At 38.6% G+C, this 24,566-nt stretch overlaps 1 protein-coding gene across 1 annotated transcript; it reads right to left on the bottom strand.

Annotated features, from left to right (window-relative positions):
* Window positions 1-10,151: 10,151 nt before the first annotated feature.
* On the bottom strand, window positions 10,152-12,953 carry LOC149231436 (uncharacterized). Its single transcript, XM_089376298.1, has 3 exons — window positions 11,762-12,953; window positions 11,061-11,182; window positions 10,152-10,783 (listed from the first exon to the last, which is right to left on the bottom strand). Exons 1-3 carry the CDS (start codon window positions 12,477-12,479, stop codon window positions 10,730-10,732), a joined length of 894 nt encoding a protein of 297 aa, XP_089232424.1. The 5' UTR covers window positions 12,480-12,953; the 3' UTR covers window positions 10,152-10,729.
* Window positions 12,954-24,566: the final 11,613 nt, after the last annotated feature.

The raw sequence follows: 24,566 nt of genomic DNA, 5'->3' as shown, positions 1-24,566 counted from the left end.
AGTAAATAATGGAGAATATGAATATGAAGAGATGTTGGGAGGTGAAGCCCAAGAGTCTCTCCCTGCTTGTATATATCCATGAGCTATCTCAATGCAAAACTATAATTCAGTTTGAGGAGTTACCTCCTCAACTTACATCTACTTTCAATAAGATATGGTAAGGAAAGTCAAGAATATTAAAATAAAAGCATGAGGGGGTAGCCATGACATTAATGATAGGTGGTTTGGGTGGATGGGAGGAAGAGACATAAAAGAGGAGGAGGATGAGAGGAGAGGAGGACATCTTTGGTCTCTATTTTGGCATTGGATGATTTTATTTTGGGGAGGAATGTGGAGAAAGAGAAATGAAAGAATGGAGAGAAAAATGAGAGAAATCAAATTTGGATCTATTGGAGAGTGTTGAATTTAACTTGGACACACTACAGTTGGTTGGCCTTGGGCTCGGAGGCTTAGGGAACCTATGGAGGTTCCCTGGGCTAAGAATTCATTCCTAATTGGCTGGGAGGTAAATTCAGTCGGGTAGCCAAGAGGAACATCCCAACAAAGTCAAGAGCATCCCAACCAAACTGATGGAACATGTATTCTTCCATTTGTTGATTACTTATGTAAATTGTTGCAATAGAATTTCCTACTTGTTTAATATGTTGTAGATAAATTTTACTCGTATATTATCATCATATAAATGTTGAGCTATAAATATGTTATTTCCCTTCTTATGTTGTTTAAATTAAATAAATTTAGTTTTAGTTAGGTACTCTAGGTTTGATCCTCACATAGTGGTCCACTAAATGGTGTTCTACCACATCTCATCCAATTCTTTAATTTGAGCTATCCTCATCTGCTAAACATTGAAGATATTCATACCGAGATGAACTAAAGTTCTAAAGCTCTTCACTTGAAATTCTTCTTTTGCTCAAGGAAGAATCGGACCTTCTATTCATATGAAGCTACAAAATGGTTACATAAAATACAGAATGTCAAAGGGTTAACATTCGCCCTATCTTGGAGAACTGAGCCAAATGCTCGAGAACCAGGCTAAGGGCCCACCAAACCGAGCAAACAACAAGTCCAATGAGCGGACCAGATCGTGAAAAAGAGACCGTAGTGAAAATAATTCGATTTTGCTAGGTAGAAAACCCTCAAGCAGTTGAACCTCCCAAGAACAAACAAGAGAGATATTCCGTACCCCTTAACAGGCACGACAGACCTTAGCCATAGATCTGCTTCCACAAGATCCAACGGCTGTGAAGGATATCGGGCTGGAAAGATGCGCGAGGAATACTCGCCCGATGAAGGCAGTATTCTCACTCTTCTTGGAGCCATGTGTTACACGGTTAGTGGCATCAGTGGCTTTTCTAAAAAACCGCTTGTGGTAATGTGGTCCCCTGATAACCACGGATACTGTAGCAAAACCATGACAGTCCCACCAACAAGCACGAAAAACCTCAGCCCTAGATCTACTGCTACAAGATCCAATGGATGTGAAGGATATCGAGCTGGAGAGAAGAGCAAGGAATACCCGCCTGATGAAGGCGGTATTCTCTCTCTTCCTTGAGCCACATGTTACACAGTTTGTGGCATCGAAAGCTTTTCTGAAAAACCACTTCTAGTAAAGCGAACGTCCAATAACCATGGTAATTGTTGCAAAACCACCCTGTTCTGTAGCAAAGCTTTTGGAGCCACTTTCTGGCTTCACAATCTTTCTCCTCTGCCTACCATTCCTCTGCGAGACCCAAATGTACCAAATCTCGGGCCGCTTGTTTGTTAAACCCTTAACATCCATCATCTTAGTGTTCTACTGGTTGTTTCCCCTTCAAGTATTGATAATGGTCCCTGTATACGCAAGCCAGAGTGCTGCAGTCCTCACGTAGTTGTCCTGCCTGAACCAACTCCCATGAGCAGCACTTGTTCTCTCTTTTACATATCACCCCTTCGTTAGCTAGCCAATCCGCCACTCTGTTGGCATCTCTACGCATGTGTACAAACCTTAGAGTTCTAAGTATTCTGAGGTGAGATTGAATTCGATGATATACTTGCAAAAGTCTCTAGTGGTTTGAAACTTTGTCTGGTGTTGTGCCAATACTTATCCTTTAGACCGAGTTAATCGTTAATTCTGAGTCTGCCTCTATGATTGTGTTATGTAAATTGTAGTCCATCAGGATGTCTAAGCCTTGCTCAATGGCCATGAGTGCTGCCATATTTTTGGTTGCCCTCCCCAAATGACTGTGAAAGATGACTTTGATATTGCCCTCTTCATCTCTTATGACTCCTTCGTAACCAGCATCCCTAGGGTTTCCTTTTGAGGCTCATCTATGTTGAATTTCAAGAAGCCATGGCAGGGGGGTGTTGCCAGAAAGCCTTTCCATCTGATGTGAGCCTTGCTTTCTTCTTGGTGCTTGGAGGGACATATGACTAGAGTCCCAACTGTTTGAGAATTTGAGCATCCCTTTGACTAGGGGGTTTCTCAAGAGGTTTCTTCAGAAGGGCATTAACTCTTTCTTTGGCCGTTTTAGGATCTTAGCCATGATGCTTTGAGTTGAATCAAATTTAGCTTTGAAGATCCTGTTGTTACGTTCTTTCCAAACATCCCAGATCAAAAATCCTAGAGTCAGTGTCCAAGCTAAATTAACTGTCTCATTATCCGAGATGTCTTTCCTCCAATTCTTTAAAGTAACAGTAATGTCATTTTCACTCCTGACTGTTTGGTTGAAGATAGATGCCACCCAATTCCATATGGAGGAGGTAAATGAGCATAGGTTGAGTGGGTGATCCATGGTATCCTCCTTCAAACCACATAATTGGCATTTTGAAGGACCAACAAAACCTCTTTTTCTAAGATTTTCCCAATTCAGAATCTTTTTGTGTTGAACTAGCCACATGAATAGTTTGATCTTCATCCAGTGTGGGTTGCTCCAAAGGTCTTTCCAAGTCTTGTCAGGGTTTGGATGGTCAAGTGCAGTGACTATTCTTTTGGCTTCTTTGAGGTTGAAGATGCCCTCATTGTTTCTACCCCATTTTATTAGATCATTCGAGGTTGAAGTCAAAATTTGCCTCTTTTCAAGAATCTCTTCAAGAACTTTAGCTTGGGCCTTCAAAGGGATCTCTTCACTGTAATCTGGTACCTTCCAAATTCTCCATTTCCCCTTGTCTCTTGACTGATCCCAAAAGTCACTTACCCATTTTAGTCCTTTGTTAATGGTGTCATTTTTGATGATGTCTAGACCTTCTCTGTACAGGTTATGTTCCTGTTTCCAGTTGTCCTCCCAGAACCAGGCTAGTTTCCCATTTCTAATCTCCCAGAAACTATGTTTCTGAACTAAGGCTCTGTTCTCCCAAGCATTGTTCCAAATGTGGGAACCCCTGATGTGTTTTGTCATCCGAATGTGGTCCTTTTCCTGCGAATCCTTCACATATTTTTGTTTCCACAGCTTAGCCCATGGGTTATTCGTTTCCTTTAGCCATCTCCACCAAAGTTTTCCCCCAAAACTTTGCTTAAGGTGTCCAAGTCGTGGAGACCTAAACCACCATAGGTTTTGGGTTTGCAGAGCTTATCCCATGCTTCCAGGGCCCATTTCTTTTTCTCTTCCCCTTTACCCCAAAGAAATTTTCTTTGAATTTTCCTGATCTGCTGTAAAACTCCTTTTGGGACTGGAAGGGCTAAAAACATGAAAACTGGAATGGTTTGAAGTACAACGTTTGTAAGAATTAGCCTTCCTGTTAAATTCAAAGATCTGCTAGTCCAGCTGTTGACTTTGTCCTTCAGTTTGTTCGTAACTGACTCCCAAACTTCCTTACTAAGAGGTTTGTCAGTGAGAGGCATTCCCAGATATTTGGAAGGAAGATGGTCTCTTTGAAATCCAAGAATTCTGGAGAGATGTCTTTAAATAGAAATATCTGTATTGAAAAAGAAAACTTTTGATTTTGTGAGGCTTACCTCTGTGCCAGCAGCTATTGCAAAATCATGCAAGATTTGTTTGAAGGCTTTGGCTTCCTTGATTGTGGGAGTGCCCTGCAGCATGGTGTCGTCCACAAATTTTTGATGAGTCAATGTGTCCCCATTCTGAGTGAGTTTTAGACACTTGATTCTTCCTTCCTCCTTGGCTAAATTGATCGTTTTGCCCAATCCTTCCATCATGAGAATGAAGAGAAATGGGCAAAGAGGATCTCCTTGCCTGAGGCCCCTTGATGGCCTGAAGGTTCTTGAGGGAGAGCCATTGAGAAGGATTGAGCAACTTGCTATGGTAACCAGGGCCATGACCCACTTTATCCAGTGGTGGTCAAAGCCATAAGCTTTGAGAATTTCCCTGATGTAGGGCCATCTTAGCTTATCATAAGCTTTCGCTATGTCCAATTGTATTATCATACCTGCTTGTTTATTGGTCTTGAGGGAATGAACCACTTTGTGAGCTTGGATGATGTTATTGACAATTTGTCTACCTTCCACATATCCAGTCTGCTCCTTTGACACGAGCATTGGAAGTAAAGGTTTGAGTCTGTTAGCAATAACTTTGGAAATGATTTTGTACACCACATTGCAGAAAGCTATGGGTCAAAATCTGTTTGGTGTCATTGCTTTTTCCTGATTAGGGATTAATGATATGAAGGATTCATTAATCGCTCTAAGAACTGTTCTTGATTTTCTCGAGTCCTCCACTACATCAAGAATGTCATGTTTGACTATCTCCCAGCGTGTTTTGAAGAAGTCTATATTGAAACCATCCAGGCCTGGAGCTTTCCCATTGTGCATCTCTTTGATTACTTCATTGACCTCTTCCTCCGTTACCAGCATGTTGAGATTATAATTATCTTCCCTGGTCACCAGTTTTGGAATATGCTTTGTGAAGCTCTTAATGAATTGAGATCTGTCTGCAATGGTCTCCTCTGCTATGCTTTGAAAATGTTGTACCAGAACAGATTCCATTTCCTTGTGAGTATTTAACTCTTTCCCTTGAGGATCTATGAGTTTTGTGATCCTATTATGAGCCCTGTGTTTCATGGTAGACTTGTGGAAGAACCTGGTATTTCTCTCCCCTTCTTTAATCCATTGTACTCTTGATTTCTGTCTCTAGAAGATTTCCTCCTGCTGACATCTATTGTCCCATTCTTGTTGCAGAGAATCCACCTGCATTTTTCTTTCCTCTGTGAATCCTTTCGTGATGAGAATTTGATTTGCTTCCTGTAATTTTCTTTCCACCTCTCTTTTGGCTTCAAAAATGTTGCCAAACTCATTTCCATTCCATTCTTTGAGCCTTTGTTTGATGTGTTTGAGTCTCTGATGCAGGAGGAACATCTTTGTGCCTTGGGTGGGCATGTCTTCTGTCCACCACTTTTCAATATTAGTGATGAAGTTCAGGTGAGTGAGCCAGACATTTTCAAACTTGAAAGGTCTGTTTCTCGGGTTTCCAATAAAAGAAGCTTCCAACTGGATGGGCCAGTGGTCCAAGCCACCGAAAGGAAGGATCAAAGCTGTCATAGTGTGACCAGAGAGAAGGAGATCCTCTGAGATTATGAATCTGTCTAATTTCGAGGAAACTTGGGATGTTCCCCCTCTCCTGTTATTCCATGTGAAGGTGCCATTTATTGTGTCCATATTCACCAGTCTCATGTTGTCTAAGAAGTTCTGGAAGGCAAGTGAGTCTCGTCCCAGCATTCTGCTCCCTCCTTTTTTCTCTATGAGAGATCTGATCATGTTAAAGTCCCCTCCCATAATCTAGGGGATAACTGAGTGTCTCTCTCTTAGCTCCTCCAGAGAGTTGAGGAGCCTAAGTTTGTCTTCTAGAAGTTGAGGACCATAGACATTTGTGATTAAGTAACAATCTTTGCCCCCAAAGGTTATATTACCATTGAAAGGTGGTTTTTGGATGCCTTAGCATCCATGATCTCAAATTTCTGAGGATTCCATAGGGTGAGAATTCCCCCCACTGTGTTATTTTCTTTGACTTCAATATACTCATATTTGTTAAGCCATTTGCTATGTATTTCTCTTATCTTGTCTATTGAGCATTTTGTTTCTTGTATAAACACCATGTCCGGTTTTTCTTCTTTTATTATGTTACTGAGATTTCTTTGTTTTTTTTCCTACCTAGCCCCCTAATGTTCTAGGTTGTGAGCTTCATAATGATGTGTTTGTGAAAGAGTAACTGGCGAGATCTTTCATCTTACCTGAATTAATCAGGAGTTTCCCACATTCTGACAAGAGATCATTCTGTCTCCTTCTTCCTCTTTTCTTGCCTGGGTTTTTGGTGGAATGTCCTAATGTTATCTCCATTGGTTTGACCCCTTTATTCTCCTGGTTATCGTAGTTCCTTTTGACTCCTGCAGCCTTTGTTTGAGACCTTCGGAGGAATAACTGTTGTACTCTATCAAACTCCTCTTGAGGCAGAGAGTCAATCCCTTTGTTAGTTCCCTGTTCTAGAAACTTTTCTAGTTCAAGGTTCTCCCTTTCGAGAATCTCCTGTAGGTCTTGGTCCTCCGTTCCTCCTTCACTTGGGGTCATCTCCTGGTCCCTTCCAAGTCCCATAGTGCTTGGTGGGTCCTCCTTTAGTTCATTGTTTACCTGTATGATATCCATGTTATCCTCTTTTTCTTTCTCTGTATGAATGTCCTTCGGTTCCTTATTCTTTCCATTCTCCCCCCCTCTTCTTCTAAAATCTCGAAACTATTGTGACTTGGTAGCTTGTTCTCGCTAGGTTTATTTTGGTGCTTTTTTCCCCCTCCTTTCCCTCTGCCTCCCACTTTGGTGAAACCTTCAGGGTCTTTTCCTGTGTTGTTTTTCAGGTTATCCTCTCTTTCGTTGAGTGCGCAGTCTCTGAAGAGGTGCCCATGTTCATGACATTTACGGCATCTGAATGCGATGTGTTCATAGTCGACCGCTTGTACCCATTCCTCATCATATACTTCCAGGATGACTTCATCCAAGAGTGCTCCCGATAAGTCCATTTCTACACATATGCGGGCGAAGGATGTATATTTACCTCACAGAGTCACCTACGATATCTTTATAAAAGTCCTAATTTATTACCTATAGCTTTTAAGGATTCTGACAACCAGTAATCTAAAGTTAAGGAGTATAATCTAATCCATACCGGGACCGATGTGCATGTTTCTTGCTCTGGAACAAAGTTCATCATCCTAGGTCACATGTAGAGGCTTGCAGCAGCATAGAAGTAGGGTCCTCCTTCGAAAACTCTATCTTTATCTTCCAGATTAGTGAAAACCACTGTTAAAAAACCCTTGGACTCAAGATGTATATTCATTTCTCTTTTTAGTTTCCAAGTGTTTCTTATCCATGTGAACAGCGCTTTCTCTGTGGGCCAAATACCCATAAACTTGCATATGACCGCATAGGTTGCCATGTGATCTATGTGCACCTGTAGTGCAGGATCATTTAAGATCACCCGGGGTTTGATATTTGTCTTGGCCTTGCAGGGTCCCGTTGAAGATCTACCTTCCATTCTTTGACTATTGTCTCCAACTTTCGTTTCCTTTCGTACCTCCTTATGGGTCCCTTCCTTTTCATGGGATTTGCTGCTTTCCAACTTTTGGGTACCAGTTGTCTTTGTCTCAACCTCCGTTGAATTCCGGAGATTGTTCAGACTCGTCTCTCTATCTCTATTTGAAACCATGTTATTGTAGGAGGGAGTAGGGCTCCCTCCTCCATGCCCCTCCATAGTTACCAGCTCGCTTCTGTCACCCCCTGTTCAAAACCCTAGTCGCTTCTCCTAGAGCTCCCCACTCCAGCTGAGGTTCATCTTCAACTTCCAACGATTTTCAAGCATGAAATTAACAATCGCTCTTCACTTGAAATTCAAATGGCATAAGAAATTCATTTCCATAGACTAGCTCATAACATGTGAATCTAGTTGTATTGCTCCATGTAGTCCTATAGGCCTGAGGTGCCTCAAGGGGTAAATTTGCTCAATTCTTATGGTGTAGTTGAACAATCTTAGTCAATATTGCTTCAAAGACCTTGTTGGTGGATTCCACTTGCCCATTGGCTTGTGGATGGTATAGAGAGGGTTTCTGGTGCTTAATTTGACACTGCTAAGTGATGGATTGTAAACTTTTTGATGTGAGTTGCACTCATTGATTTGCAACAATTTATATAGAAACACCAAAACAAATGAAGAAATCCTCAAATAGAAAAGTTACAATGCCTTTTTTAATGGCATAAAAAACATTTGTAGCTTCTACCCATTCAGTAACACAATAAACAAAAATATACCCTCTTCTTTGATGTGGGAGTAATTAGCTCTATAAAGTATAAAGCCCATTTTGTAAAAGGACCAATGAGTACCTATGGTTGCAAGGACATTTCTTTGGATTCCTAAGTCAATGCATCCACTGATGGTTGTTACATCTTCGAACGTAATTTTTGGCATCCAAAAAGAGTAGTCCAATAATATTCCAAATGAAGGACTTTGTAAGCAATTCTCGTGTTAGCAAAGTGTCATTCGCATGGTTCATCATGACATGATTTTGATATATCATATACTTTGTCTTCTCGTACACATCTCTTCATAACCAAATCTAGTCCTGTACAAAAGATAACCCTCCAATCCATGAATAGGAGACAATTTTGATATATCATATACTTTGTCCTCTTGTACACACCTCTTCATAACCAAATCTAGTCTTGTACAGAAGATATACCCTCCAATCCATGAATACGAGGCATTGATTCTGATGATCCTCTGGTTCTATCTAGATGAAAGATATTGTGGCAATCTTCTTATAGCCACGTAGTCAACCACATCTATGAAACAAGGAGAGTTAGTAGATATAAAAAACAATTGCTCATTAGGAAACCTTTTACCTACAAGAATTATGGAAAAACTATAGTCTTATATTGTTTAAAATGTATTTTTGAATGCATAAATAGATTTAACACCATCAAAAACCCCTATAATACACTAATTATACAAATTTCACAACCCAAGCTTGAAATTCTAACAAACCCTACTTGATTTGGAGTGGCATTGTTGAATTTTCTTCTACAAATTTTTGGGTTGTTTTACCGCTGTGTTGGGATACTATTGTTGGCAAATTCCTCGTTGTACATTTATATTTTTAACAAACTTCTCCATCCAGTATGTCACTCCATTAGTTGTCCATGACTCGAGTGGCATTGTTGAATATTCTAGATGCAAATTACTATCCGTGAAATCTAAAAATGGAGTAAATTGGCCCTGAAACCAATGTATTTTCCTATGAGATTTTGGTAAAATTTGGCAATTTTTTTTTGGAAATCCCAGGTACAACTGTCAAGCTTCAAGATTTTGGGTACCCTGAGGTTTTTGATGGTGCTAAATCAATTTCCACCATCAAAAATAAGATTCAAGCACTCCTACCATCAGATTTTTAGGAAAAAAATAATAGTCAGATTCCAGTATTTGGGTCAATTTACTACTGATGACAACTTCATTATCATCTAGAAGTGATTGATCGACAAAACATCATCCAGAGGATTGGTCAAGAATTTCTTCGACAAGATAATACATTTGAGCCCTCTTGGGTGTGCCATGCACAAGAGCTTGTGACAATTTTGCAAGATAAATCTGAATGAATCACGATCAAAAGATTGAAAAACTGTTATTGGTTCACATTATTCAATATATCCTGTAAGAAAGAGGAAGAACAATTAGCCACTAATGGCAGTACTAGTACTTAATATTTGCTATTGGTTACATACCACTCAACCAAACTTCAATATTCAGTGCCAATGAATAATTTTCATTATCAAGGTGCAGTTTCACCATAATACATTTGAAGATATTTGAAACCCACATGAGGCCCTCTTGAGATGCTTCATTCCATATCTAAGGACAGAAGCATTCCTTGTACGTTTTTCTGTCTCCATTTCATTCTTCTTATTACGAGTTATGTTCTTGTAAATCTGGTTTTTTATAAGTGACCAAATTTGTACTCTGTAGGTACTAAACCCTACAACTTAAGACACGAAGATGCAGACTAGGTCCAAAAGGGTACATCCCCCTTTTTGTTTTCCCTATTTCTTTGATGGCTTCACAAGATAATCTCAGAATTACCTTGGATGCAATGCACAATATCCGGGCAATGTTTGATACAATATCCAAAGAAGGTGCATGTATGCTGGCATTGGCAATCCCTTCTTCTCTCACACACATATATATATATATAGACCTCTTGATTATTATCTCTATCACATTTGGAAATCTCCTGTTCATATCCGGAATAGATTTTATGCTAGTGTACATGCTGAATGAGGAAGTTATGCTCTTCTAAATCTGGTTTCTAAAAGTGACCAAACTTCTACTCAGTAGATACGAAGCCCTAGAACTTAGGACAGACGAAGAGGCTAACCACGTCCAAAAGGGTATTTTCCTCTTGCATTTTCTTATCCTTTGCTTTTCTTTTTCCTTTGATGGCTTCAAAAGAGAATCAACTTGGATGTAATGCTTAAATGGATAGGCAATGCCTGATACAATATCCCACGAATGTGCATGTATGTTGGCATTGAAAATCTCTACTTCCTGCTATGTATATACACCTCTTGCTTATTATCTCTATCACTTTTGGAATTCTCCTGTTCAAATTCTTAGTAGATTAAGCTAGTTTGCTTGCTGAAGTGTTCAAATGTAAGTCAGAAGAGACAATAATGGCTCTTGCCAGTTGAAGTCATCAGTAATAAACAATTAGAACAAGAATTTCCAGACTCAAGTTTGCTTCATCTGACAGAGTAGCCCTTATTTCACATTGTCCTCGAAGTTGATAAGGAGAAGGCACTAGCAGTTTGTCCAATGCTCTGCAAATAGTCACAAGAACATACCTTGTCAGAAAAGAGCATCCGATTTCTGAGAGAATGTCTTCAGTTTTTCTAACATAATATGTTTACTGTAAGAATACTACCTAAAACTAACGAGCATGAGAATTCCCATATTAAGGATCACTGAACCTCTAGTAGCAGAAAAATTCTTATTGTCCTTGGCCTAGTCCTAGTTTAATCTCTTGCTCTACTTATTTTGATATCACCAAAATAGGAATTTGAGGAATTAAAGCAATGGCGGGTAGGAGAGGCTTACACTGGCCGGTACTGATTCACTATTTGAGACAGGACTTGTGAAATTGTGCATAGACAACTGACTTGCTTGTTCTGATTTTGGTGATAAATTCTGCAGGGTACCGGTGCCTTGTGAAAACATACCTGAAAAGCAACCGGGGAAGTAAACATAAGCTTCTCCCACTGATCCAATTCATCAGGCAGACATAAAAGAAGTAAAAATAGGTCTTCCAAAATTTCAATCCTTACAGCAAAATTTACCTAAAGATTTCGGTAGAATTGCAAAATCGTATTTCAAGCTATGACACCAGAGAATAAGCTTTGGTGAATATGCCTAACAGAGAGTGAAATCAGAAACTTTTCCTGGAAACTACTCTAACAATTATTCCAAAGCCATAGTAAGAACATGGGTGCATAATAAGCATAGAGTTATGTTTGTTCCCTGAGCTTTGCCAGCACAAAACCTTAAAATCAAATTGCCAGAGTGGAAAAAGGAAAACGGAGAATCGCATTTTACATTCAGAATAAGATGATGAAACAAAACCAACATGCAGAACTCTATGATCCTTGCAATGACATCAATCTAGTGGATACACTGCCTGTGGGCTAGAGTTTCTTTTCTTTTAGGTTAAGAACAATATAGAGTCGTGATCCTCTAAGCAATAAAGCTATTTATCTTTAACTTCAAAGGAGACAATTGTGAAGCAAAAGAGTAGTGGCTACCTTGAGTTATCATAATAACACCGAAGGAAAGAGTAACGAACAGGGCCCAAAAGCTTGTTTTTTCTGAAGGCGGCTTTGCAAACTTGTGGTTTCTTGCTGATTTCATTCTTTCTAGCCTTGCTTTTCGTCGCAAAGATGTATCAGAAATACTATTCATATACCTTTCCCTGGAAGCATCCCTGGCTCTTCGTGGAGGCCTTGGAGGTTTTTTCCAACTGGACTTCAGGTTACTGTTTACATTCCCATCCTTTGCCTTCTCCGAACATCCAGAAATGGTATCCATGCCTTTTGCAAGACCCATATCTTCAGACTGGTTTGTATCCGCAGTAACAGTGGACTCCTTCACTGTATTGTGATGAGATGAAAAACCCAACTTAGCATTTCTCTCCTGGACAGCTCCACATAGAATTATATTGTTCCCTGCATTGTCATCTTCTGATGCATTAACTATTGATGTTAAGCTTAACCTATACCTTATTTTTCCAAAAAACTTTTTGATCAACTCTAGGAATGGAGGAGCCTCTGCCTCAGTGACTGTAATACCTCTTTCTAAGTCATACCCATACCCATTTGCCCTTCCTGATTTTAAGACTAGCCCATCTATATCTAAATACGCAATGGGTATCTTAGCATTCTTTTGAACAGTAGCACTCAAATTCAGGGGCATAATGCACGCTTGTTTTAATTGCTTGCAGCTCCCCAGCCCATCCATTTGCATCACAGTAGTGAGCCTAAAGGGTACCCAAAACTTCTTAAACTAAAGCAAAACCGCCATTCCTATCAATTGACAGCAACATAATCTCCAAATTCAGCAAAGGGGCATTAAACTTCCCACTTGATGACAGGCTTGAATGAAACCCAATGCCCAAAAGAACAGGCAAAACTCATGTGGGGACCCAGCTTCCCTACTGCAGGTTGGTACCCAAATGTCAAATAGTTCTAGAGAATTAGCCTGAGATAACCATTATCATTACACCTTCCTTAATTAACAGGCTTTGCTGACTCCTGTACCTACTCAGAAATTTTGAGCTTGATTAGCCCAATAACTTCAACAAGATTTGAATGCTGAAAACGAACATCTGATAACTATACAAAATTCAATTCAAGGGTTCCCTGAGCTTGGCCAGTGGAATGGAACAAATCTCTACAATGTGGATAGTGTTCTGGTTTTCCTAATATATAACGATAGCTGAGCATATTTATCTGACGTTTTGCAGCGTTTAAGCATGCTTGTTTGACTTACTTCCAGGAATTTTTTTATTACAGATCTGTCCGTTCCATAACTTGTTCGGCCTAGCAGGCCTGCATGTTCTTTATGCCAAAAAAATATGTTTGGCATTAATATTGTGAGATCGATGGCTCATCCGACGTCGCTTATATTAGTTAAACGAGTAGTCCAACGAGGACACAATTTTGTTTCGAAAATAGTAGAAGTTTTATTATGATTTTCGTAAATATTTGATAAATTTTGGGAATTTGGGGTTATCAAGTAGTATAGTGATTGTTTTGAGATTTCTAGGGTAGGTATTTTGATTGTTTTTAGAGTTTTGAGTTGATTCCACAGTATCTATTTTTTTTAAGTTGATACATGATTTATTATGAAGATAAGTTAGTCTACAACAAGATTCATCAGGATAAGTTACATGATTTTGGATGCCTATAAATTTTGATGGTATTTTTGGATGCCCAGAAATTTTAAACAAGAGTGTTGAATCTATTTCCACCATAAAAGAAATTTAAACAAGTTAAATACTCCTATAATCATAGATTCCAATGAAAAATAACTTTCATAAAGAAATTGTAGCTTTGATAAACGACACGTTAATTAAATTAAAAAACCATGATGAACAATTATTTATGTAAAGCTTGTATATAGTTGGAAGCAATTAATAGGAAATTCAGAAAAATAAAAATGCATAACTATATTTTTTTAGCAAAAATTTATATAAAAATTTTGATGATATTATATATTTTTATATTTGAAATATATTTTTAAATATATAAATAAATTTAATAATTTTATAAATTTTTAAAAAAATTAAATTATACCAATTATAAAATTTAAATTTAAAATATTATTTAATACATACTCAATTTATCCTAAATATTCTGAAAGCCCAATAACATCACCTGAACTCTTTTACTAGTCAAATTTTTCTAAACACTTGTCCTTAAAAAAAACAAATTTATCTAGGCACTTATCCTTAAAAAACAAAAAAACTTAACGAATGATGAAAAAGAATGCAAATTCATGAATAATAGTCAATGGTAATTGTTACTAGCAAAAGTTTTTAATGAATTTTAACGAATAATAATTATCTTCGCAACTAATTAATCACCCCATTATAATAAATTCCCCTCCCCCTTGATATAATATATTATTTGTGTAAAAAAATGTCAGAAGACACATGTCTCAACGTGGTCAGTTACATTAATTAAGATCAAAAGCCGTTTGCATTTTGTATTTGGGAAAAACAATATTCTTTAAATGAGGCTTGCATGTAGGTGAAGGCAATTCATCACTTTAGAAAGTCTCATAGACGGGTGCACGTTTTGTCACCCAATGAAAATTCTAGATGCCTCTTTATCAAATATAATTTTTTAATCATGAATGTCGTTTCCCAAAAGTTTAATTTTCTCTTTTTTTCCTTTTTTGTTTTTTTGGTTTTTTTTTCGTGAATTTTTTTTGGCTTTGTAAATTGTATAAAACCAGTACATTTAGTTCAATTTGGAGTCGACATCATGTAAGGTCAAAATGCCTCCATTCAAATATGAAAAACTTTCAGCCAGGAGCTTCATTTGGCCACAATCCACAACTGAAGCACATATATCTCATAGAATACATATAACAAAAATAAATAGTGTCAAACAGTCCATCATCTAGTCCAAAACAACATGATAAAGAAGTGTCCAAAATATGGAAGGAAAAACAAAATAAGGAAATTGTCGTTGCACAAACATAACATATATATATAAGTGAAGCCATCAGTGGTCCCCATCAGGAGAATGGAAGGAAGCCAACATCATAGGAACAACCCTCCATCTCCAGTGCAATATGCAGACCATCCTGTGGAGCAGAAATACCAAGCTTGGACATAGCATCAACAATGGAATTGTGTTCCCTGTGAATGTGTTGTATGGAGACCTCTTGAAAAGTGCCCATGAGATGTCTAATGTTCCAGAGCTAGCCTTGTAGATGTGGGTGTTGTATATAGGATTAGCCCAACACATGGTTTATGATGGATTGTGAGTCCCCAAATATCTTCATATTTTGAATGTTCAGATAATTTGTGAACCATAGAAGCCCCCATAGAGCCATCGCTTCTGCTTTCATGTTGGTTCCTCTGCCTCCTCCCCAATGTATCTTATATTGTTGGTTATTTTCAAAGCATATCCAAACCTCGCATCCACAATTACCTCTATGTTTTACGCCATCAAAGAAACCTACTAGGTAGGTTATAATCGGGCTAGTATTTCTGAAAGGGTCCTGATTTGACCAAGGATTGGAAATCAAGAGTGGACTCGTCCAAGATATGATGGTGTTGACAATGTGGTCTACATTGAGAGATTTCCCTTCAAATATAATAAAATTCCTAGATCTCCATATTTCCCAAAAAGTCACAAGTGGGAAAGCCCTCCATGGTTTTGTCTTTTGCTCCACCTTAACAAGCAAGTTTCAATCAACACATGATTAATATAAGGGAAAGAGAGTTTACCAGAGATATCTTTCCAAATATGGATAGCCACCAGACAACATATTAAGATATGTGAATTGATTTCTTCCTCCTGCCTGCATAAAACACATATACCTGGACCCTGCATGTTTCGCTTCCTCATATTATCCTAGGTGAGTGTTTTGTTCTTCCATGCCAACCAGGTGTATAAAATGATTTTTATTGGAATCTTAATCTTCCAAAATCTTATGAACCAACATACCTTGTGTGTGTTATGTATGTGACTACTCATGAAATGATAGATGTCTAAGACAGAGATAGATCCTCTCTTCACAATCCCATCCCATCCCATATGATCTCTAAGCTACGCCCTGCAGAAACCAGAATGTCGTAGCTCTACCAGAATTTTCTCCCAATTTCCAGCCACATCCCTCGGTAGTCCAATTTCCTCTCCCCTCTTCCATACCAGAATGGTGCCTGACCATGTACTAATAGCTTGATCTAGGTAGAAGTATCCTCTAATATTTAAGCTACATGTGAGCTTATCTAAGAAAAATATTTCAATGGTTGTTCAAAGAATGTGGTTCCTGCCAATGATAATATCCCTCCTTGAGCCAAAAATCCAGCACATCCTTTTAAGCATCCAATATTTAACCTTGTTTAAGTTGATCTAGATAGTGGAACTAGTTGGTTTCCCAACAAGCCCCTCTCGCATCCAGTGCGTGGCCTTGATCCCTTGGAGGTATTTGGATTGGATGACATCTCCCCATATGAATTTACCAAACAACCCTGCCATAATGTTTTTATAAGCAAGGCCCAACCAAATACTCTGATATTCAACATACCCCATCCCCCATGGCACTTTGGCATCGTGATCATATCTAATTTGGTAAGGTGGAATTTATGAGAATTTCCTGAACCAACCCAACTAAATTTAGCCATAATCTTGTTAATTTTCAAAATAATAGTAGCAAGGAGGCAATATAAGTGTGCCCAGTATACCACAATTTGTTGTAGGACAGACTGAGTGAGAGTAACCCTGCCTCCAAGTGTTAAACATATGCATTCCCATTCAGAAATATTTTTATGAAATCTCTCAACGATCCAAAGCCAGTCTTTAACTCTGTAGTTGTTTGGTTTAATAATGAAGCCCAAGTGTTTCAATCAAGCGAAATTGGTTTAGCATCCACATAAAAAATGTTTTTGATGTGCTCTATATCCTCCATACATCCCTCCCCAAATAGAATCACTGATTTATGCTTATTCATTAGAAGTACTGAAGCTCTCCCAAACCTGTAGAATATATAATGTAAGTTTGCCCATGCCATCCTCGATATCATACCAAAAATCATAATGTCATCAACAAAGAAGCTATGTGAGATCCTTATGCCTCTGCCCACTTTGAGAGCATTGAACTCGCCCCCCATACATGCATTTTTAATTTTATGGCTGAGGCCATCCATGGCCATAATGAATAGAAGTGGGGAGAGCAAACAACCTTGCCTCAAACCTCTTCCAGCTCCAAAATATCTTGTGGGAAAACCATTAATAATGACTGCATATCTAACATTAGTAACACAAGCCATTATCCATTCAGTGTTGCATACCTGGAGGCCAATTTTGTGTAGTACAATATGTAGGAATGCCCAATCGACACAGTCATATGCCCTTTGGAGATCCACCTTCATAACAGTAGCATTCAACTTCTTAGTGTGAATGGTATGTAAACACTCCTGTGTTGTAGCAACTGCATCATGAATCTGTTGATCCTATAGGAATCCATATTGCTCCAATGTAATGTAAGTGGACATAGTGTTCTTGATTCTAAGGGCTATGATCTTGGATATCAGTTTATATATCAGATTACATAATGAGATGGGTCGATAGTCATTGAAAGTCTCGTATCACTCTTTTTTAGAATAAGATCAATGTATGTAGAGTTGATTTCAGGTGTGATGCAACCCCCCAGTCTGGACTCCTCAACCATCCTCAGCAAGTCTGGTCCCATTAAATCAAAGAAATGCAAAAATAGCTCAATTGTCCAGCCATCCGGGCCAGGGCATTTGTCCTTGGTGAATGATTTAAGGACATCATGTATCTCCTCCAAATTGTTAGCCTTGTATAATTCTTCATTTTTTTCCTCATCAAACATGGTAGGATATGAGTCAATTCCCCAGATTTGGTCTTTGGTGCACTCAACATCTCGCTTTTTGTAAGCATCTTCAAAGAATGTGGTTGTCGCCTGTTGTATCTCTAGAAGGGCATGAACCATGCATCCATTTGAATCCTTGATGTCCCAAATGGTATTAACCATTCTTCTGTGATTTGCATATCGATGAAATAATTTGGTGTTTCTGTCCCCCTCTTGAATCCACAGTGCCCTGCTCTTCAGCCTCCAAGTAACCTCTTGTATATGTAAAATATTTTGCTTCTTATCCTCTAGTTTCTTGATGTTGAGTAAGAGGTCCGCAGATGGGCATCCCAAATTTAGAGTCGGTCCCAATCTATCTAGCTCCTCTTTGATGTCCATGAGCTCTTTGTTCATCTTCTTTTTTCCCCACGTTCCCATTCCTTCACCACTGATTTTAAAGCATGGAGCTTCCCAAAGATCACCAACATAGGGGAAACCTCTGAATCTCTATATTGTGTCCAAAAATCTCTAATCAAAGTGTTAAATTCTGAATCTTCTAGCCAGATCCGATTGAATTTGAAGGGCTCCCATCCTAGTCTGCTCCCTGCACCAGATTAAGGTGATGGGATGATGATCAGAGAAGAATGTGTTAATAACCTTCGATTGTAACATGCCCATCCTTTCCACTAGATCTTCATGTGCCCGATATTTTTCAAATCACTTAGTTATGTGTTGAGTACCAGCCCATCCATTATGCCAGGTGGGGACCACTTTCAACAAAGCATTTATAAGCTTTAAATCTAACCCATCTTATGTTCCACAAAGCAGCCAACCCCTCGGAGAGGGCAATAGAGTCTACCGCCACTATATGCCACTCAGGTAGCGTTTTCCGAAAGTAATATATCACCTTCTATGATTTAGTAATATTTTCTTGTATAGGATGATATGAGGATCAACAGAAAAAAATAGTTCTCTGAGGGAAAGGAATTTGTGCGAGTCCCCCAGACCCCACATATTAAGTGATATGCAAAAGGTCATGATGCCCGGTGGTCGGGTTACTAATCTCTAAGAGCCCAAGGTTTAGTGGTGGAGAAAATTGGAATGTTGATAAGAGAGGAGGAGTTGATAGTTTAGAAAGGCAACATCATGGGTCATCCTCGGAAGTGTTTGTTGTCCCAGTTGTTCCTGCACTGCACTGTAATGTTACGTCCAGAGTTGGGGATGATCTTCGGAGAGGATGGTGGGTGCGGACGATGGATAGTAAGTGACATGAGATCCAGGGGCTTGTTGGAAAGAAGGAACTCGATGTCACTATCAACCCAGTTCCTGGGGGAAGAGATATCGACCTAGGGGAGAGGGGAAGGATGTCGGAGGCCAGGATGTTGAGGAATAGCCGAGGAGGAGTAGAAAATGAAATATTGGCCCCATTTTCCAATATCCCTAAGGTTTTCAAGAGCGGATGTAGTAGGGAATCCAGTGAAGGAGGTGGTAGAAAAAATGGGACCAGGGCATGTGCGATAGAAGTGGAATCAAGATGGTGTGGGGGCACATCTAGGAAGAGTGAATTTGAGTTGTGTGAGTTCTGTGGGGACTGAGGGGGGAGGATGGAACTGCAGTTGGAGAGGTAGAAGATGGATAATCCATGGATTTCAAATCAGAAGGAGAAGGTAGTTTCAAAGGAGGGGTACCTGAGATTTGTTGTCGTAGAGGATCAATGAACCAAACCATGTCTGTAGTTCCATCACCATGTGTCTGGCACCTATCCTGTTCCTCATTCGGCCTAGTTCAAGCCTCCTCATTCAATTTTTGCTTCATCTAGTGCCTTCATGGGCATTGTGCCATGAGATGTCCAATGCGATGGAAGATGAGGCAATGGAAGGGAATGCACCAAAAGTCCAGCCGCTGATGTATGTGAGTCTTGTCCTAGACCAAGTCAATGTGCTCAGGGAAGCCCCTAGTGAAACCCCTTTCAATTAAAATCCAGGAAACTTGTTTATCCCTAGCCCCTAAACACTTCGGGTCAACGTAAATGAATTTTCCAATTGCATTCCTGATCTCAATGAAGACCTTCCTCGTCCAAAATTCAATGGGTAAACAAGGTAGTTTAACCCATATCAACTTATTTCATGGAGTATCCCTAAGCAGATTAAAGCCTATATACCATGGGTGTAGTGATAGGAAACCACACCTGCGCACCCACGTAATCTGAGAATTTTCTCCAGATCTTCTTGACAGAGGAAATGAAAATTATACTAGGAGTTCACGATTCTGCTCACCGTTGGTACGTAGCCAAGGAGAGTTTTCCACTTAGACACCACCCAATCTCTCATCTCCTCCTCTAGAAGGTCAGAAAAATATGATATCCCTACCAGCGCATGCTTCTCAAGACTGATCACCCTATCCAGCAACATGTCATAACTGAAGCTCAGAAGTTATGCTTGTGGAGAAGCTGCATCCACTCGACACTTTTGTTCAAACTTTGGACCACGGGGGAATGCGCGTTGATTTTTGAATAGAGGAGGATCAACATGACTAGTACATGTAATTGTTTCCATGCGATGTGTAGCATGGTTATGACCCCCCATCGAGTGGCCCACCTTATGTCCGTCCACTGCCCAAAGTGCATGACCTCGCATCGAGTGGGAGTGTGCAATATTGCCAATGGTTTGTGCCACCTCAACCTCTAGGGTGGCCCATATAAACGCCTCATGTGCAAAGGTGTCAGAATTAATTAGGTTTGATAGGTCCATAGACCCCAGAAAGGATAACTAGGGCATTAGGTAGCCAATCTGACACAAAGATCTAGGTAGGTAGGAAGATCGATAGTTAGGAGGAATGGCAATAAAGTCGAGGTGGCCTCGGACAAAGTGAAGGGAGAAGTATATACCAAAATAATATTAAAAAAAGTACCCTAGTCTCGTCCACATGTAGTGATCACAACATGTAGCACCTGAAACACAAATCCCCCAACCCACCCCACTGCCAGGTCTCATCCCAATTTAGTAGTTTAATGTTAGAATGTACGAGAGTATCCAAAAAATATCAACTTCACACCAACCCCCGTGCCTAAGTATCACCCGACAATAGGGAGGAAATAGCAGAAACATGTAGAGAATTAAGTGGAATGGCTGCATCCTTGAAATGATGACTACCTTGATTAGGGATCCTATCGCTGAGAAATTTGAAATGGTAGGGAAAGAACGATCAACCTTTGGTAAGAGCACTAGAAAAATCGTGCCACCCCAGTAGCCAACACTGTGGCGAGGAGAACGACACAGTACAATTCACCTGTAATTCATGGTCTAATAGAAACAAAGCAATTCTTTCGCAACAATGGCAACAACAACATCCCAAACATGTCCACCACTTGTTGCAACATCTAACCCTGAAATATTTGCAGGGTTTGGAAATGATAAACATTTCAATCCACCTTCCCCAGAGCGTGGTGTAGTTCGTAGTCACAAAGCAAGAACCCTTATCTTGGTTCAAGGTCAGGCATGCAAGCTTAAGGATATCGAACCAAATAAGCATGTGGTATCCTTTTGATATTCTGTAATTGGTCTCATACAATACAGAAGAGGATGTATATGATGATAAGAAAGATGACCACAATGTGAAAAATCATAGAAAACAGGAAGTGAAACATTCCCAGAGAGGGGTTAGGTGTCAAAACCCAGATAGACCCCAACAAAATGCCAAATTGGAGCAAGGAGGGCCAATGTAGAAGGAGATATCAAATAGAAAGGTGTCATCACAGAGAAGAGTGGGGGGTGTAAAGGTAAAATCCAGGTCGAGTGTGGGAAATACCAATGCACATAGAGGTCAGTCAACGACTGGATATAAAAACTAAAATTGAATAAACCCAAAAAAACCACCCCAGTCTCGAAGTAATCAAACATAAGTGAGTGAAGGAGTAAAGTGTTCAGATTCCCAAGCTAGATCATGGTCCAAATGCCAGTAGTCCAATAATAATCTTAAATAGAAATGCATACGTGAGAGCTTGCACCGCCATCACCATCGCCTCCATCTTTAGACTATAACTTAGATAAGAGAACCATGGAAATAATGGAAATTGTTGAAGTGACAATTGTCATAAGGCCTAGCTAACACATACTCATGGAGGAAATTTATCAATTCCACGCTTTCTTTCCTCCCCATTGGTAATAAAATAAGATACATTCCTTCATGTTTACCATTTCTAGAGTTTCTAAGGTTATTCTTTTGATTTGTTAATATGAATCTTAATATTTTCCCTTCCCCAAAATCATTGTCTAGATGGATTTATGTTAAAATTTCTTTGCCATATAACTAATGGAAAATATTAACCTTTCCAAATAAAGAGTAAGGAATTGAATATTTGGTTGTGTCTAGGTCTTGAAGTGGATTTGTATTATTCATTGTTTTTCTCCTACTATTTCTCAAGGAAACAAAAGAGAAGAATACTTCAAGAGATTATTCTAGTTTGGCTCCTTTCTTTTTCTTTATTTCTTTGTCTTGAAGAACATTTTATTTGTTATTGTTTAAATGCTTGAAATATGTTAGTAAACTTTGTATGTTAGTTTATCCATACAATCCCCATATGGTTGTGTAGAATTTTACCCATAGATTCCTAATTTTTGCTCATAACAAAATAGAAATTGTATTTGGGAGATTTTCTAAATCCTCCTTACACCAATTCAAAGTATTTTCATGGTAGTGAGAAGTTTATGATAGGTGTGAGCAATGATACTTTATTGTAGGTGCCAACATATCTTTATATTTTTTTGGATGTTTTTAATATTTAGCTTCCTCAAACAAGATCTCTACTTTAAAATAAATAGTAGCAAAGATCCATGTTTGTTCCCTTCTCATGGAGGATCATGCCCTTCCTAATAAAACTTATGGGCTATATGTGGTTTGAGAATTTTTCTTGGATTTTATTTTCCAAGACTTCCAAACATGACTATTTGTTGTTTTAACTTCCTATTCGTTTATTGCTCAAGTTTTCTTATTGATTTCATTATGTGTTTTGCATTCTTTTGTGTGTTTTCGATCTAGTTTTAGTCTTTCAATATTCATCAATCCATCATTCCTTGGGGTTGAAATATTAGAATTCATTCAATACATGTTTTGCTATGGAAATTTCTGATAGATAAATTGTGAAATTGCTTTTTAATTTAAGTTTGTGGTTTTGGGGAATCATTTAACTAATCAATATATGCCATGCTGGATCTACCCAATCTTAGAAAATCCTTTAGGATCAAAGGATTATTACATGGATTTATTGGTCTTCCTATGAAACTACTTATAATAATTCAATATACATCTCCTAAAGAAACTTGTATAGTTACAACCCAACCATCATGAAACTAATGATTTAAACTACTATTTTACATAGGATATTCCTTTAGGACTCAATTAACATACCATTATAGAATTACAATGCCTTGGGCCTAAACAACCCATTACTCACACTCAACCTCCTATACCTAGTGAATCTAATAATTACACACAATTTCTTTGACCTCAGCCATCCAACATGTATACTCAACCTCTTTGACCTAGTTATTCCAATATTCAAACACATTGTGTTGGACCTTGAACCATATAATGGGCATCCTCAACCTCTTGTACCTCAATTGTATAATTTGAAAACTAAGATTCTTCAACCTAATCAATTCAACATTCAAACTCAACCTCTTGGACCTCTCTAATGCAATGTGCATACTCAACCTCTTAGATCCTCTTAGTCTAAACATTTGACTCAAACTCTTGGACTTCACTAGTCCAATTTACATACTAAACCTCTTACATCCCCTTAGTGCAATGCTCAAAATAAACCTCTTGGGCCTAACTTACCTAGTTATTTGTTTTGTGCCTAACCCATGTGATGCTAAAAATTAGCATCTTAAGCTTTATTAGCATAATTCTTGCAATAAACTTTATGTACAAAACTCATATAGTGGATGATCTCATCACTCAAACAAATCTCCTTTTATGGCCAAACCCACAAGTCCAAAAACATCAATAACATTAGCATGAACAACATGGTCATCCTTACTAACTTGGTCTACATTTGTAATGCTATTTTTCTGATGATATGTACTCACTCTATAAATATGCATGAATAAATCTATAAGGAGAAACTTTACATGTACCTCATTACGTAATGTTACGCATGTGAGATGTTACAAGATTAACCAATGGACCCTATTCACATGATCCAAATTGAGCACCCATGCTAATGAAGACCACATCCAACATTCCTAAGTTTGGAGCAAGAACTAATCAAGATGCTAGTTACCATGTGTATTTGTTTTTTTTCATGGTGTTCTTTCAAAGGATTAATTCATGACTCATTTAAGTTAAAATATTTCTAATGAACCCTACATGCATATATAACGAAGTGTTGTGTAGTCCTCCCGAAGGAACATTTTCATCCTTTTCATAATTAGTAGATAAGTTTTAAGGTTCTTTCAAGTGCCCACTAGATATGAGAATGGAACAATTTTTTGGTCAAAACTTGTATAGTGAACCTCCACCCACATTTTTTATCACATACATGAGGGGAGTTGAAGGCATGCCCTTTGTAAAATCATGTTAGCTAACAATGTTTCTCTAGATTAGTTTAATAAGTCTCTTCCTCCACTGGCAATGTATCAACCCTAATATGAGGAGGAATTTATTTCCAAAGATTTGATAATAAATATAGTGTATATGCTATCAAGGAATTTGTATTCAATCATCCCTAATTTCCCTAGGCAAACTAGTGTGAAAAAACCAAGTCAACCTAGAAAATTTTACTCTAAAGATGGGCTCATAGTACATGTTTAATCCTAATCCCATCATGCAACTAGTCAGGTTATTCAAATGGATGTTTATGGGACCTCCATCAATATGGTGGGCCCATTGATTCTTATATACAAATTGCTCCATGTGTCCTTAGCCAAACATATTTAAAAAATTCTCTTATAACTCCCATCACTTGGGAATGAGTATACAAAACTTTGATTGTTTTGAA

Source organism: Pinus tabuliformis, chromosome J (genome assembly GCF_031772625.1).
Source record: "Pinus tabuliformis cultivar Carrire ecotype Pingquan chromosome J, CPIR1, whole genome shotgun sequence".
Classification (NCBI taxonomy): Eukaryota; Viridiplantae; Streptophyta; class Pinopsida; order Pinales; family Pinaceae; genus Pinus; species Pinus tabuliformis.
The sequence above is the reverse complement of the archived record's forward strand: the minus strand, read 5'-3'. Positions and strand labels throughout refer to the sequence as shown.

Coding starts and splice junctions, on each gene's coding strand:
- LOC149231436 (XM_089376298.1), bottom strand. CDS start 12,479: ATGCAAATGGATGGGCTGGGGAGCTGCAAGCAATTAAAACAAGCGTGC. Junction 11,183..11,761: donor TGTTATTATGATAACTCAAG/GTAGCCACTACT, acceptor GTTGCTTTTCAG/GTATGTTTTCACAAGGCACC. Junction 10,784..11,060: donor GTGAATCAGTACCGGCCAGT/GTAAGCCTCTCC, acceptor GACTATTTGCAG/AGCATTGGACAAACTGCTAG.